At 36.6% G+C, this 17,422-nt stretch overlaps 2 protein-coding genes across 3 annotated transcripts; both read right to left on the bottom strand.

The window, feature by feature from the left end:
- Nucleotides 1–1,202: 1,202 nt before the first annotated feature.
- On the bottom strand, nt 1,203–14,752 carry LOC141836276 (apoptosis inhibitor 5-like protein API5). Of its 2 annotated transcripts, none has more exons than XM_074723725.1 (16): nt 14,495–14,752; nt 14,216–14,380; nt 13,282–13,381; nt 13,120–13,185; nt 11,528–11,610; nt 11,378–11,452; nt 11,133–11,282; nt 5,239–5,304; nt 5,097–5,162; nt 4,600–4,710; nt 4,157–4,243; nt 3,955–4,061; nt 2,011–2,125; nt 1,862–1,927; nt 1,687–1,784; nt 1,203–1,605 (listed from the first exon to the last, which is right to left on the bottom strand). In XM_074723725.1, exons 1-16 carry the CDS (start codon nt 14,594–14,596, stop codon nt 1,410–1,412), a joined length of 1,653 nt encoding a protein of 550 aa, XP_074579826.1. In that variant the 5' UTR covers nt 14,597–14,752; the 3' UTR covers nt 1,203–1,409. The 2 variants fall into 2 exon arrangements, with proteins under 2 accessions (XP_074579826.1, XP_074579833.1); XM_074723732.1 differs by having other exon boundaries at nt 14,461–14,512.
- A 479-nt stretch (nt 14,753–15,231) lies between these two features.
- Nucleotides 15,232–16,302, bottom strand: LOC141826372 (putative CCR4-associated factor 1 homolog 11). The gene has a single exon (XM_074713616.1). The coding sequence runs from the start codon at nt 16,300–16,302 to the stop codon at nt 15,232–15,234; it is 1,071 nt and encodes a 356-aa protein (XP_074569717.1).
- Nucleotides 16,303–17,422: the final 1,120 nt, after the last annotated feature.

A 17,422-nucleotide genomic window follows, 5' to 3' on the forward strand; every position in this document is an offset into this window, starting at 1 on the left:
ACGCTTGCACAAATGAGCTAGCCTATAATTTTTCATCAAAATAAGATTTTTTTTTTTCTTCAAAGTAAAAAATCTTGATGTGTTTTTTGACAAGTTAAAAACTGATTAAAATTAATAAAACGACAGTTCAAGGTATAAAACTCCTGTATGTAAGAGTAACTAGGATATGTTTCGATCTCTCTTTTCGGTTATCCTTCTATCATCCTTTTCCTCAATGCACACTTCCTACTTTCCCTCCTTGATGCTTCTCTTCAGAGCTACAATTGTAACTCCGTCAACGCCACAACCAAAGCCACCGCTCATGCAAGGTTAAACCCGCACACACTAGTGATGGTAATTGTGTGAGATCCTTTGTATTTTTTTTCACCAACTCTTTTGCCTATTATTATTTGTACCACCTTTAATAAAATAGCAATTATACAATATATTACTTGTAATAATCTTGCTTATGGTGGACTAACTTCCAATTAAGATGAATTATAGTTCCATGATGAAGATATATTTTTTATGCTGTTCTAGGATCATTTTAGAAAAAAACTGAGCAAACTAAAATGGTGTCATTTGACTTACTTTCAGCTCAACAACTTTTGATCATCGTATTCTTTGATTGTTCGTTAGAACATAGACAAGATTAATTATTTCCACACACCAAATATCCAATCAACACAATGCAAAGGCATTTCCCCCTCAGCAACTCCTTGCTTACTCTCTCTCTCTCTCTCTCTCTCAATTTCTTGCCCTCGGAGAGTTGATAGATTCTGGTCGATAAGCAAGTGTTAGGATTGTTTCTTGAGAGCTTCTGCCTTTAGGCCAGCAACTCTTGCCTCCTCTGTTCTCTCTTGTGCCTCTAGCTTTAGTTGTTGTATTTGTTGAGTCAAACTTGCAGTTTCAGCACCCCGCATTCGATCGCATCAGAACTCCCAACTTTTGGTTCTTCCAGGGATCTGAAAAAAAATTGCAGATAGAAATATATACATCTTGATAGAAATGATATGGAACCTTTATGAATAGTTGTGTAAGAAGAGTGTTCTGGCTTGGCAATGACAAATGCAGATGGTCAACTGAAAAAATGTCAATCGAAGTAAACTTGGTTTTGGACAATTACATCATTTTGAAAGCAAAAATATGGGCAATAGTATACATAGCGGTCTAGGAATACAAAAGCAAAACAGATGACAGCAGAAAGTTTTCAAATCACACTATAAAAGAGAACTACGATGAATAAACAAATGTTACAACACGTTTTTACTCGTCTCAAATCGTTTAGTGAAGCGTGTGCTGTCTCCTGCTACAACCATACAAACAGCGGAATAAACATCAGTGTTTTTGCCTGGTATCCATCTTGATAAAAAAAGCGTGATGAGGCATTTCCTTCTGGAGCTATCCTATTGATTGATTTCCTAGGAAACTTAACGAAAACCTCTTGCTCTTCCACCTCGACCTCCCCAACTTCTTCCTGCTCTTCCATTTCTCCTACCACCACCCTGGGACAAACCTTGCAATGCTCTGTCGACGAGCTGGTTTTGCACAATTCCCTCACCACGTGCCTTTTTGTCGGTTCCAGTGCTTGCATTTGACCCATTGACAGGTGCATTCCTCTTACCCCTGGGCATCAAGTAGTTTTTAGAAAGGAAGAGGAGACAAAAACAGTAGAGCACTGAGAAGGTTGAAGAGCTTCTTACGCACCCTGTAGCAGTTGAAGTTGATGATTGTTTCACTGATTCTTTCCATGATAGGTTTATTTTTTCATCTCCGATAAATGAAGGTGCTTTTGCGTGTAATGGCTGAAAGAAAAAGATTATAATATTATATTTAGTTGAGAACGGTTCGACACCTTCTTATGATGAACCTCCTAGCGAACCTGGGTCATTGCCAGTATATTGTTGCAGATGCGTAATGCTGATGTACTTTGTTGCTGCTCGGTTTTCTGCACAGTATACAGTGGATTCAAGTGAACCTAAGTCTCACTGAAAAATTATTTTGAATTGCCAATGATGAGGAAAAACTCACTATCTTAGCCTTTGCCTCTTGTGTCTTTGCTGAAGACATTGCTTTGTTGTGATTATTCATTGCTTGGTTTAATTTCTTCATGGAATTCTTCACAAATTCCTCCGTGGATTTCAATCTGCTTCATGAAGGTTGCCAGTAAGATGTCAAATGCATGACTTTAAGAAGCACAAGCTTTAGGCAAAATCAATTCCACCATAATAATGGCTGCAAGGTTCCACATTTTCTTGGAATTAGCATGCTGCACCAGCAATCGAGCTCGAGGTAACATTTTAAAGGAAATTCTAGTTCACTATGCTTGGAATCAGTCAATGGAGGGTTTGCGCTTACTCAGAATGTTATTGAGTATTATTTTTTGTTATTAGATATGTTTATGTGAAACCTAACATGTTGGGAAGCAGGAATAGCAATATATTCCTGATGAATGTTGATGGAATAGTTATTCTTAGGTTACAAAAGGAAACTGGAATAGTAATTTTAACTGAATTGTTCTTCTCACTAAATTAGTATTCCTTCTATGAATCCCAAGAACAAATATTCTTTTTATGTATTGCTATTCTATATATCAAACTAAGAAATGCATAGACATAATCTATTTCACTACCTAAAAATATATATTTTATTCCAAGATAATTGTCAGTATGGACCAGTCAGCTCAAATGGAGTACAAAGTACACAAGGTCAATCCACTCCATTTTGATGCATAGAATGAAAATTAAGAAAAATAAAAAACAAAAAACCAGTAGAACCAGACTGTTTATGTAAACATTTAACATTGGAGCAATTCTTTCTTATGAAACAATGACACAAAACCAATATTTTATCAGGGTGGCAACATGACAATAATGGAAGGAAACGTAAAGGGAGGTAGATGTTGAGATGGCATGGTAACAAGTTGAATCAGGAAGGAATCTTAGCACGAATAAGGAAAGAATTGGATATGAATCAATGTGACTCAGGTAGGAGATTAACACCCCTCAAACTCAAAGGAGGCGGAAGTAGTTTCAATGTGCACCAAACACGATGATGATGGATGATCATACAACAGGAGTTTTTGAATTAGTAAGTGAAATCACACTGAGAGAAACATTTGGCACCAAGGATGATTTGCACAAAGCTTTAGAATCACAATATGCCTGTAACACATCAACAAATCAAATATAGGAATTAAATGTAATGCTAGATTGAACAACCCACTCAACGCTATGAATGATGTGTGTTTTCATGGGATTAATAGAACTCCCCAATGGCAATGCAAAAAATTCCAAATTACCACCACTAAATAAAAAGATACAAACCTATGTATGATCTCTATGTTGTCACGGGATTTAAGGGATAAACAATAGAGAATCATCTGATAATGTGCTCGGCAATATGCATTGTTCCAGTTTGAGAGGAACAGTAGCATATGCTATGATTTTAGAATCAGAGGTGAGGGCAAGGGGATATGCTGATATAGCCTTGCACTCAGGTGAATGTAGGGATACAACCCATGATGATGATGGTGAAATATACTCACCCATTTATGGAGTTTTAGCAATGTAAATATATAAAGATTTCTTTCCTAGCAACTCCAGTTTTGGGGGATCAGTGATTGGTCAATCAACTTTGACACTTTAAATATACTTTCAAACCAAAATATAAGCAACGAAGCTGCCGGTGTTGTGTTTGGGATTGCATCCACTGATGCCAGACCTCATGCCAACCTTTTCCTTAATTAATTGTCCGAATAGGCAGTTGATTTGAATATAAAATCTTAATGTAATTTTATATTTTGATATTTATTAATATATAAATTTTTGTATTTTTAAAATTTTTATCATAAGCATTAACATGTTTACCAAATTTATAACAATTTTTTATATGCATGAAAATATAACTCCTGTATGATATCATTTTCCAGGTCAACTGATTCAGAAAAGAAAGGAAATGGTAAGCTTATCTCACCTCTCAGCGAAATCTCTGTAATTCTCTGAAAAGTCCTCTCCCAGCCGGTCTGAAGGCTGACCGGTAACAATCTTGTACCCACAAAGGCTATTGGTAGTGTTTGGGGTCTGCATAATCAAGATATCGGACAACATAAAAATATTTGTTAACAGTAAAGAAAAACATATGAAGGTAGACTGAAACAAAAAATCTAGTTGATAACCTTATGTGCTAAATGGTGAAATGAGTATAGTAAACACTCAAGATAATTATATTTAGGTTCTTCCGTCTTTCTCAGAGGCATGTACTTCTGCAGAGAGGGAGAGAGAGTGAATGAATAACAAATCTCCATCAAAAAGGGACTCCCTAGATAAATAGGAAAGGAAATAAACTAGTAACAGATGAATAAAACTGTCAAATAAATAAATATTCATATAAAAAGCACAAAGAAATTACTTTAGAAGCAAAGCAAATACAACTTTCGAGAAGAAAAAATAAAGAAAGGGTGACTGCAGCAATAAATATGGCATGAAAGGGTGAATACATCCCATATCACCCTACTGAGAAAACAGGATAATCGAAAAAGTGATGATCAAGACTGCAAGGTGGGAGCAAGGGATATAATGCTATGTGCTTTTGAGGAACTGTTGGTGCAAGACACAGTACCTTTAATAGTGTTACAATGGATGGAAGAAGTTGACGTGAATCCTGAGCACTTGCATGAGGTGAAGTTCCAGCAAGATTCTTGAGCAAATCTAATTTCCTCTCTTCAGGAAGCTGAGAAGATCAGATCAGCATCCATCACACAGATCAAAACATGCCACAAAGAATGGATAATTGTAGTACTAGAGGTCAATGCGAGGATGTATGCAATTTATAGAGAGAGTTAGCCTGAAAGACAAAAAGCAAATGGCACCATTTTGTTCACGGACCATCATGAATTCATCTAAACGGGTACAGAGAATTAACTATGCTACCAGAAAATTGCAATAACTTGACTAAACAAAAACATCAAGACAGTTTGGATTAAGACATTACACAACATCCTTGGTGAAAATTTGATGAACAATTTAGACTAGAAAAGCAAGGTATGCAAAATTTACCATTAGAAGATTGTACAGCAACAGGAATAAGTAAAATGTAGACATGCATACAAAGGTTACCTTATCAAATAAAGGTAATATGTGTTTGTTGACATAATTGAGGAACTTGCTGCTTGAGGCACCTCTCTGATACAATAAAAGCAGTCAAATGTAACACTTCATTGCCAACTGTGATAAACTTACACGCAATCTTGCCACTTACCACAAAAAAAGGAAGAGCCATACACATGCAAGAAATCAATCTATCAATATGATCAACATCTTCAACCTGAAGCAACAGAGATTCCAGTAAGCTTTCATAACTAATTATCTGGATAAACAAAGTTGTCAGCTCCAAAAGTAAAATTAAATAATTATGACAAGTAAATTCTATAATTTTATGAAGAAAGCGAGGGACAGAAAAATAATCCAATGTTCTTTTTGACATGCTCGAAATTCAAACTACAGAAATTGAAAAAGACAGAGATAGAGTGAGGGGAAAATAATAAGCCAATATGAAGCTTCTCTTTGTGGACAGAACTTTGTGGTCATAGAACGCACATGAGATCCAACTTTGCTGTTTCCAATGGTGTTTAAGCCAGCTGGCATAGCAAAAAGATCAGCTAAACACTAAAGATCATATAAAGGATGAAATGAGAAATGTGTCTTGGGATGCAGCATTGGGTAATGCAAACTCCTCAACAATAATTTATTTGGTAAAAGCATTAGCCTGAAAAATAGAATTTGCCAAAGTGTACGTTCATTCCTTTCAGTCGGTATGAATCTTTCCCAACTTTCTTTACTAACTGCTTGTGCTTCGGCATACCTCAAGACATGAGCTTTCTAAACTCATCAAAAGTAGCCAACAAAGGAAACAGTGAATGGCACAATGCCATTCACGCCAAGGATGAGCCCTAAGTGATCAATGAGACCAAGGGTTTGAAAGAGATCTCAGTGAAGGTTTGGGTTGGCATATCAAATATACAGTTTTACACAACCCTGAAGCCAAATATACAATGATAAGACAAAGCAGCAACCTAGAGGAACTGATCCTAACGTGCCCATGAGTAGAGATTGAGCTTTGATTAAGTTGGTGTCTTGAATGGGGCCATATGCATCCACAATAGTATTGCCACACACACAAAGTGGTGGCACAACAGCCATATGCACAAAAAATCAAAGGCAATCTACCAGAACATGCACTTAGTTTTCAGATTATTCAAAACACCCCATGTTTCCATTTTTTCCCCCAAAATGTGCCCTGGCCCATTTTTCTCATTATACACTTCCATTTGAAATTTCCCTCTTACCAGTTAATTCTGAAATCAGCTTGCAGATTGATCCTGAAATCAGCCTGTTTGGACAAAAGTGGATTATTTAGGCATCATTAGGATGTGAGTATCCTCAGAATGCAAATTTTAGATGGAAAAGAACTTGCACATAAGGTTCAAAGTGAAAATGTTGTCAAAAGTTGATTCTAAATACATCTTGTTGACCATTCTGTTCAATTTTCCCCAAGCAAGTTGATTAAAAAATTTGCTTGTTTAAACGAATGCAAGTAGGCACCACTACAGTGCAGCAATTCTCAAAATGTATTTGTCAAGTACAAATAAACACACAAATAAGATTTCAAATAAAAATTATTGTCGTAGTCGATTTCAAATCAGCCTGCTGACCACTCTCTGCAAATTTTCCCCATGCCAAGCAAGCTGGTAATGAAATCAACATGTTTAGGCCAAAGTGATTTTAGTGAAAAAAAAAAGGAAAAGGGGTGTGTCTCGATAAATCGAAGGAGACGAGGGGTGTATTTTGGTAAATTAATCATGGACAAACCAAATGTGTTTCTATTGGAGCCTTATAGGTTCTGTTGCACCCTAGTTAATTCCCACATGATATGCTGTGATGTGGTATATTTGAAAAGTGCTGGATTTGTGGAGTTGGGCTTCACATGCCACCAACTAGGAAGAATTTAGGGCTACTGTTGAACTTTGGATCTGACAAAGGATGTTATGTCTTAAATGAGTGAGATTATAACACGCTAGTTTAGTCTCACATTATAAGTTGTGGAATAATGGAGCAATTTTTATAAGCTTAAATGAAAGAGCTACTATTAACTTGAACTTGAAAAATTTTAGGTTTAACAGGTTAATGATTTAGTTGTCTCACCTAGGAGGATTGTGACATCTCTAGCTACACATGTGAACTTTAGAAGAATCATCAAGTAAATGTTTAGGAGGCCATGCTCAAAAGATCTAGATGGAGCATTGCAAAACCATCAATTTTTCTCATTTTTAGTTTTTACTGATCTTATAAGTTTTATAAATCCATATGCATAGAGTTTTAACTATTTTATTTCTTTGTTTCAACCATTCTTTCATTTAGTTCTTCATTGTGTCAAATTTTAGGGAAAAGATCTGGATGGATGCAGTTGAGTTAGATTGTTTCCACATTTGGATTTCCTTAAATTGGAATCAAAGTTTGTATTGTATTTTCACAATTTTTAAAGATTTTCCATGTTTGTATATATAACTTTGAAATGACCTTTAAAACAAATCTGGGTCCTATTGAGTCAAACCTAATAGGTTAAGTCAAACTAGGTTGTGTTGTTTTATTCCTAAAACTGTTACAATATTTTGTAATATAGTAAGAGAGTTGAATATCTTCATAACTATTCTTTGAATAAAACTCAAATCATGTAGGTTTCTAATTTATTTTTGTTGAATCGAGGTGGACCGGCAAGAGGGGGGTGAATTGCCCCCGAAAATAAAACACGAATCTCTTGCTTTTCCTTACAAGGATAGAAGTTAGCAACAATCAATTAAATAAACAAACATTAATTAAATTAAACAAATGATAAAAGACAAATACACATAGATGTACTTGGTTACAACCTAGGTGGTTGTAAGCCAAGGCGGTTGAAGCTCGACTATGAAAATCTCCTTCTGGCGAAAAAGCCTTTTATAGAACTTTGAAGCACAAGACAGAAGCTAGAAGAGAATACAATTTCAGTGTTAAGTTTTCTTCTAACTTCTAAGCTTATTTATAGCATAAGAGAATATATCTGGATCGTTGATCGTAGATGAGTTTTCTCTTGGCTGTTGATCCGTTAATACAATCCTAACTGTTGATCAGATATAGACTTTAATCATAGCCGTTGATTAAATAAAGATAAATTTTATCTTTAATAAAAGATAAAGAGATTTATCTTTAATAAAAATTAAGTATTTATCTTTTATATAATAAAAGATAAATCATATTTTTTTTTTCCTTTTTTTTCAACCGCCATGTCAAAAAGGTCCAAATCTTCTTCTCTAGTCAAAGTCAACGGTCAAAGCCAACAATTTGACTTTTGTTGACTTTTTGTAGAATTTTCAGTTGAGTGATTTCTAGCCAACCGGAGTTAGGCTCATCCGAATCCGACTCCGGCCTTTTGCCTCTCGAGCGTGCTTCCTCCCGACTTCTCGTCCCTCGAACTTCGCGCACGTCCTTCTCGCTCCACCGGTGTACTCTTCCGTAGCTTCCGCGTCCCTCGAATTGCACCGAGTCCGTCGGCTCACTTCCCCGCACAACCCTTCTCGTCCGCTAGGTCTTACACTCGACTTCCTCCATACCTAAGTTCCTGCATACTTAACAGAGGGATTAGAACAACACAAAACCTAACCTAACTTGGTTGATCACATCAAAACTAATCAGGGCACCAATAATTTTTACAATCAAAACCTAAAAGTGGAATCTCCAAAATAGAAAACCTAGCCCCATGAGAAGAAAAAAATAGGGAAAACGTGGTCTGGGCTCTTGCCCACCCCCACCACAACCCCTTTGAAAAGAGAATTATATAAGCACTAAGGTGAAGTTTTCTATATCCAATACTAAGTCTATGTGAAATATTAGAAAAGATATTTAAGGAATCAACAAAAAGTTCATGTCTTTCAGCCCCTACTTGATCTTCAAATTGTCAGTACAGGTATGATAGAAGAAGGAAAAAAATCATACAGTCAAAAAAGCATAAAGAACAAGGCACAACATGAGACATAAAGAAAAAAACATTAAGTTATTTAGCTATGTTAATTTACGTGCAAACATCATAAGAAGTTTGATAGAACAAGAGACTGCATATTATGCTATATTATTGAAGGTTTCAGTAGGGCCTACTTCCGATTTTAGAAAATAGTTGAACTTTTCTGCAAAAATACAATATAATAAACAGAATCCTACTCTCTTCTTTCCAAGCCTTCCTATTCTCCTTCTAACCCTAACTCCTTTTCCTCACGCCACTGTTGCACACACTGCCGTTGACACGACCACCACCACATGCCATCGCCGTCATCATCGTCGCTGCCGCCACCATCGCTGCCACCGCCACACACCGCCGTCATTGCCACAGCTGCACACTGTTGTCACCATCATCATTGTGATTGTTGTCGTTGTTGCACGCCAATGTCATTGTCGCAGCAATCCCACAACACTGCAATCTTGGGACGCCAGTGTCCCGTGTTGCTTTGCGTTAGGATATATCGAAGGAAAAACCTCAACTGAAGTAATTTAGCCAATTCGATCTATCAAGTGGATTTTTCCTACTTGATTCTCTATGAAAATTATTTTGTGCATGATAAAATAGAGGCTATAGATTATCTATGATTTTTAGTTTAGCAAAAAGAAATTAGGTATAATTGTTACTACCCTTGCTGCTTGATAAATTTCTCCTAAATTGCTTGTTACCTTTATATTAACCTATTCTTTGTCGAAACTTATCAATTAGACTACTACATAGGGTAGTCCCTTTAAGGAATTGGAAATACCATGAGAATTTTAGTAAATTGAATTAAATAATCAATTATGCTAAACTAGCCAAATGATAGATAAATTGTATGAGGAGAACTACTGCTCTACCATCCGAAGAAGTCGTGTGAATTATCAAACTAAGTTAACTAGAAAATGAATGCCAACTCAAACATCATGGAGCTTCAGCTCAACGCTTTATAAGGGGCATGACTATTTGTGCTAGAATAGAAATCTAATAATTCTCATAATTACGGAGCATTAGCTCTGCACTCAACAAGGATTCTCGAGTCCTTTTGCATGTTCCTAGGCTTCAACCATATTACAGAAGATGTATTACTCACTGGGTGGATCGCAAGTCATTCACCCTATCCTTGTGAGATGTATTTCAGATGAATTGTGGATCGTTCACCCTCTATATATATGTATATGTGCATACATATGATGTATTTCATTACAAGTGGATTGATATACGATGCATCTTTCTTGGATGAATACCGGGTCATTCACCCTTATGTTTTATTTATATATGATGTATTTTGTATTGGATGAATTGAGGATCATTCACCCCATGTATATATGATACATTTTTACTAGGTGGATTGTAGATTATTCATCCTATATATATATATATTTGTTTATGTTTAGGATGCACTTTGTTCTAGACGGATTGCAGGTCAATCATCCATATATACAAGGCATCCTTCATTAGGGACATTGCGGATCGTTTGCTCCTATATAATGTGCATATCTACGTGTTTGATTCCTTAAGAAATTTAAAAGGGAAATAATTGTAAAAGTGTAAAAGTGGAAACACGAAACAGGCTAAGAGTAAATTTTAAGAAAATTTATGTTAATAGATTAATGGGATATGAATGATAACTTTAATTATTTGTTATTCGTTGGATTCTTTTATAAGATGTTTATATCATGCACTTCCTTCTTACATCCATTTTGTATTCCATGCTCTATAGTTTTTGACCTCCAAATTATATGGCTGGAATGGGTACATAACACTAGTGGAGTTTCTTTTGAGGTATGCATTTAGTTGCTTTAGTTAGCTTTAGTTTATATTTTGCTCTGACATTATTCAATTCACGTGCAGAGAGCGAAACTAACTTCACGACAAGCCTAGCTCGTACAAGGCCTGACATATTACCACATGAAAAGAAACAAACTCTGTTATTGTACATATCTATGCATTTGGAAAAAAAAGAACTTAACTACTGCAATTTCATTTAGAAAAAGAAAAGGAGCCTAACTTGACAGCAATGATATACAATTATTTTGATTCTTGTCATGCACAATCTATTTTCACGTTTGATGTCTACTACTTACATTGAATTGAGCATCTAGGTCAGCCTGTCCTTCAATAATCTCAATTAGTTCTTGCATATTTTCTGGAGGCACGCCATCACCAAAAATGCTAAAACTCCTCAGAAAATCCATAAATAACTTAAACTCAGCACCAGTTACATCTTGTAAGCTCTGGAAAAAATAATAAGAAATCATATCATGTAAAAGTTGGTAGTTAAAATCTAGAAAAGACACAGGGAAACCCCAAAAAGGGAATAGAGATGAACCTTTTTCACCAAATCAGTAACATATCTTTCCATGTCCCCTTGCGGCCTTAGAAGTTCAGCTTTGAGAGGAAACACCTGGCAATGCACCTTTACAATTAACAAAAAAAACATATATTTACAAGCAAGATCCAAAGGTCAATACAAGTTTACCTTGTCCTTAAGAAAACAAATAACCTTCTCACGAACATTCTCTGCTCCTATCTCAATATGCTTAAACAAAGCTGTTAAAGAAGCTGAAAACCCAGAACCATCAATCAGATAATTAAAAACATTAATGGACCAAAGAAGAATAGATTTCCTTGTCAAAAGGCTCTTAATAAATTCATATTGCAGAAAAAAGGAGGACAGCCAGTAAAGCCACACAGAAACTTCATGTTAGCCTTAACTGGCAGCATTTCTATCTTGCACTAAGTAACCAAAAAATACCTTGCAGAAAAAGTTATGAACAGATCTATATTCTCATTCATTAATTCCTGATATCAGATCAGTTAAATCATTTGGGACTTGGTTTGGTATAGAACCTTCATTTCTTCATTTAGACATCACATTGAATGGAATTTCAAAAACCACATTAAAATTTGCATTAATTACTTAGCCTCTAGGTCATGATTTACCTAATTTTACATCACTTCCAAAATCAATCTGAAACTCAACTCAAATACCATATGCTCAAAAGACTAACTCGACATGAAAAAATAAATCAAGAGTTTCTTAAATATGGCTGTGGAAGTTACAAACTTGACGAAAGCATATGAGGACAAACTAAAATATAATTGAAATTGGCATAACAACAGCGTAGTTATAACCAGATAGTCAGGCCTCTTGGCCACTTATGATGGTTCTAACTTTGCCAATGTAGCTTCTAAGAGGGCAGTGGTATGCTTGGTATTGTGTCCCTGTTTACAGCCTTCAGCTGGAAAAGCCACCAATCTGAATACACGAGGGAAAGAATGTGAATAATTGGGGGCTCAACAAATCTGTTACCAGATTGTCAATTGCACTGGATTGGAATGAGGTCCACAGGCGGTGTTTTGACGGTTCAAGCTGCAGCAACCATCATGTACTTTAAATTCTAAGGCCAAACAATACAACAACTATGCCTTATCCCACTAAGTGAGGTCGGCAATATGGATCTTTCTACACCATTGGGATCTTCTAAGGCCCAACAATAAGTGAAAGAAAATTGTACATGTCTCTGCTTCCTACAAAACCCAGAACTTATCTTAATAAGCTCCCTCTCCTCGTGTAAGCCTAGATCTTGGTGAGGGGCAAGGACACAGCGGGAAAGGTAGGATCGTCCCTGCTTTCTGTTTATTTTTGTAAACTGAATTATATCAGGGCAAGAAGAATGGTATTGGAAAAATGAGGAGATTATCTATCTACATTTATAAATTCACTGTGTGGGTGCATCCCCGCTTCTTTCCTATTCTAGTAAACTATTGTTGGCCTAGAAATTGAGAGAAAATGGCTATTTGAATATATTAAGGTGAGGAGAAAATAATTGGACCTATCTGTATCACAGGTGAAGCAAATTTGAATTGAAGAGAAATGTTATAAAATTTTATTGTTTATCCCTTTATAAACACAGGGAACACAGGAACATATATATCATAGTCGTGGACTAACATGAAGCAATGAGAAAAAGGGAAATAATGAATAGTATTAGAAATCAGTCAGTAATTTTAGAAACATGATGAGATTATACACAGTAATTGTCATTGATTTGAGCATTGTGACTTTACCTTTTACATCATGCCTTAGAAGGGTCATCAAGGCTTTTTGCACCGCATCACGCTCCACATTTTCCTCTGAAGTTATAAAATAAAAAAACAACATTAAGAGTTGTCCAAATTGAATATTAGGTATTGAATGCCACAAATTGGTGAGCAAATACAAATATGTACCATATATTAAGAGTTGTCCAAGAACATCGACAATTTTAGATACATATTCAGGGGTATCTTTGCACAAAAGAGGAAGACCTCGAATAGCTTGTATTCTGATCTGTTAAAATATACACAGTAGTAAGCATATGAAGAAGAAAATACTTAAAAAGTAAATGCCACAATAAACAAGATGAAACTACAGAGGCTTTGCAATTGCTGGTTAAAGGTAGAGAATCAATAAAAATGTGTTCCATTTCTCAATATGGCAACCATGAGAATAGTATAAGATAGGATATCTGTGTCATTGTATCATTCAAAGAAAACAACATGAGCTCACAAAAAATTTTGTGTTTGTGTGTGTGTGTGTGTAAGTTGTCAAGGGATAACAATATTAACTTATTACAATAGGACAAAGAATACGCAGATGATTTTTGAAAATCTAGACATGAAAATCAAATATTGCAAAAATATAGACAATGAGCCACTGTACACAGCCATCAATGATAACACCAAATTTGAATAGAATCCATGATATGCATATAGCTACTTTCTCCTAACTATGAATTACAAAAAAGATAAGTCCATGATGGATGATCACATTAGAGACAAGCTTCTTTTGTGTATGTTTAATAACTGATCCTATACAAAGAAGCACAAGCCATACACAGAGAACCGCAAAGGGAAAAATATTATTTTACTACCAACAACAAATAGACATTTTCTCCACTTTTGGTTTAGTGCGTTCAAGTGGAGATTATGTACACGCTACATGAGTAAGTGGCAGAGTAACCACAAACGAGAACTCATTGTATTTTTCCAGTCAATTATGAAGCACGTAACCATAAAAGCAACCGTACCCACAATTACCTCTATTTAATCACTAACAGAAATCAAAAACACTCCATCTGCCACTATGCAAGAATAAAGTCTAAAGAAAAGAATGGAAACTAACCCCGAGTTCATCCTCTTCAATTAAATCAAACTGCGCAGTCATGGCATCGGTAGCGAGGCTGGGGAAGAACTTAAAAAACCGCGGGATGAGCTGCGCGGCCAGCTGCTTCGCCTTCACGCTCTGCCCCTTCACTGCCGCTATGATACCTTGATAGTCACCCTCATGCTGCGAAAACGCACGACAAACAGAGATTCAGCTAAGAACGCAAACCCTAGCGAAGAGATGACACTTCTTCTTGGACGGACAACGGAATAAATGGAGCGGACAAAAGAGGGGCACCAGAGTCTTGTCTTTGGCCTCGTTGAGACGCTCCCCGAACTCGTAGAGCCTCTCGACTTCAGCCGCATCGGCATCGGCATCGGCAGCGGAATCGGAGGCCATAGCGGGCGGCGAGAAGACGACTCTCGCTCTCTCCTCGTCTAGCAGAAAGGTGGAATGGCGGAGGTCGGGAGGAAGCGGAGGAGGGCGGTGGCTGCCGATAAGAGAGAGGTTGTGGGGTTTAGAAAGAGGTTGGGGCGGCGGTCGCGCCCCGATCCATGGCCAGATGGGCTTGTGATCTGTTGCTCAAGTTCGTTCACGCAGCTGAATCCTAGACTTTATTCAAGCGATAAAGAGAGATTGAAGAATTTGCATATAAAAATTTAATGAATTTAAATAAAATTTTCTGAAATTAAATTGAAATCTTTTTTATATATATTTATACTTGGAAAATTCATAAGCCATCGTTAAAATATTTTCCATTGAATAAATTCTTTGAATATTTTAAATTATTGTATTTATTTGTCCTCTTTAGCTATCAACATTCCTTTAGACTTTAAGAAAACACTTCACGACTCATAATTTAAATTTTGTTAATTTAAAAATTATAAAACTAAAATATTAAATGACAGAATGATAAAATCAATTGTAGATATTAAACTTTTCAAATCATAAAATCAATTTCTACACTGCAGAACAGAAGGTATAGTTGACCCACACCACAATAACAGGAGGATGAACTATAACCAACACGATAACTAAAAACTACTCTGAAGAACGACAACACAGGGACCAGGAAAAGACCATTGAAGCGGAACCGGCTGGAACCATCTGACGCACGTTGTCGCTGGCGGCAGCAGAGGAACTGGGCCATGGCCGCCGACAAAGCATGGAGACGGGAAAGCCAAAGGTGGACGCGTCATTGGCGGCGGAATCATGAACCTCCCAGGTGGTAAAGTCCATGAGCAGCGCCGAAGAGGACTAGAAGAAGAAGAAGCTCTCTTGCTTTCATGGCAAACACTCTCCAAGCCATAGAGGATCATGGAGTCTCGATCGCCCATGACTGCCCACCTCTTATTCATCTCGCGGAAGGACAGTCCGATGACCAAGCAATCGAATCCCGCCTGATGTGCCACGCCGTCGGCCTTCACGTTCAGCATATTCGCGAGCTTCATCAGGCCAACTTCTCCGCCGTGGAGCCCTGGGCAGAATCGCGCCATGTACTTGATGTCGTAGAGTTTTCCGTTAAAGATGCCACTCGCCATGGTTATAAACTCCCTCGGTGTCTCCGGCAGAGGCCTTCCGCCGGACAACATCTTTATCAAATACCCAACATCGTACAGCCCGTGGAACGTCACGAACGCACCTCCGTGGTGACTGAACAGTTTCTCCCATAGCAGAGCGGCGCAGCGAACAGAAGAAATACCCTCGCGCCGGTTTCTCTGGACGTCGATGCCGCTGTCTTTCAGCAGGTTCATGGACGCCGGCGAGTAGGGGTCGACGTCGGGGTCGAAGTCCGAGAAATTGATCTGCCAAGCCATGCGGGGGTTGCCGGCGACGTCGAGGAGAGTGATGCCGAGCTGGATCATGCGGAGGTTGTCGACGTTGTACTTGAGGTCGCGGTATCTGTGCTCCTCGGCGGCGTCGCGAGGCGTGGAGCGGAGGAAGCCGGAGAACTCGGTGTCGATGGCGACGATCGGGAAGCAGCGGCGAAGAACAGCGATCGACTCCATCTGCTCCAGGAAGTTGGCTTCCCACACGTCGATGATCTTCATCTCTGCAAGCAATCGCTCTATGTTCGATCTTGTGTGTTGCGTCTCCTCAGACATCGAAGTAGTTATTTATACAATTGGATTTACTAATTAGTTGAGTCGAATTAGGAAATAATCTGCAGTCCTAATCTATCGGGAATTGGGATTCCGAATTATATTAGGAAAAACGTTACCTTTATTAAAATTTCCATCAAATCTAACAACATTTAATCGGTTGAGAAAAATTTGTATAATTTTATTGGATGCACATACTTCGTATCCTTCTAAATTATTTTCCTTAACTGATGTTGACGTGGCGTACCTTAAATAACTCTTTTATTTAAAAAATATTCATTCTACTCTGTTTATTTATTCATTAGGAAACTATTTATTTGTAAACATTATTCTTTTGAAAAGTAAAGTATTGTTTATTATTTAGATTAATTCTAAAAATTACAAATTATTTTCTTGGAATCAAACGGGCGGATTCAGAGGCTTGTTAGACCCACCCGATTGATGTGCCAATTTGAACTGATCGATTGAAGAATGGCCATTTTTTTATTTAAATAAAATATAATGTAAAATAAATATCAAAAATATTTTTAAAAAATATTAATAATATTTAAAAAGTTGATTAGCAAGGGTCTTAATAATATTTAAAAATATATGAAAGGTGGGTGTTGTACCATGGAGCATTTGCACCCTTGATAACACGATTTGACAATGATTTTGTGTCTAAGTGTCTTTAGACATTTAAATCAACTATCTGTTAATTATTATCTAACTTCAAAGTATACTAAACCAACAATTAATGCGCAAATGACTCTACTTAATTAATTGATTACAAAAATTAATTCCCTAACAGTGTCCAATTATTTAATTAGTAATTCTAATGCTTTTCTAATCCACCAAATGTTTGATTGATGGCTTGATTCCTGATTTCTATGAAGTGTTTGTGTAGTTTTGAGTGCTAAATAAACTGAATATGTTGTTTCAATTGATTCAATTTTGAATTGAGACAGTATTCAAATGCATTTATTAGTATTATTATTATCATTTACTTTTTTTTCCCCTTTCCCTTAAAGCCTTGTAAACTGAATTTTTAGTTTTTTTAATTCTTATTATTTTGCCTTGTAAAAAAACTAATAATATTTTATTTAAAAAATATTTGTTAGGATTTTTTTTTATTAAAATTGTC

This window comes from Curcuma longa, chromosome 1 (assembly GCF_044706935.1).
Source record: "Curcuma longa cultivar G26 ecotype Majalengka, Jawa Barat chromosome 1, ITB_CL_G26_1.1, whole genome shotgun sequence".
Lineage (NCBI taxonomy): Eukaryota > Viridiplantae > Streptophyta > Magnoliopsida > Zingiberales > Zingiberaceae > Curcuma > Curcuma longa.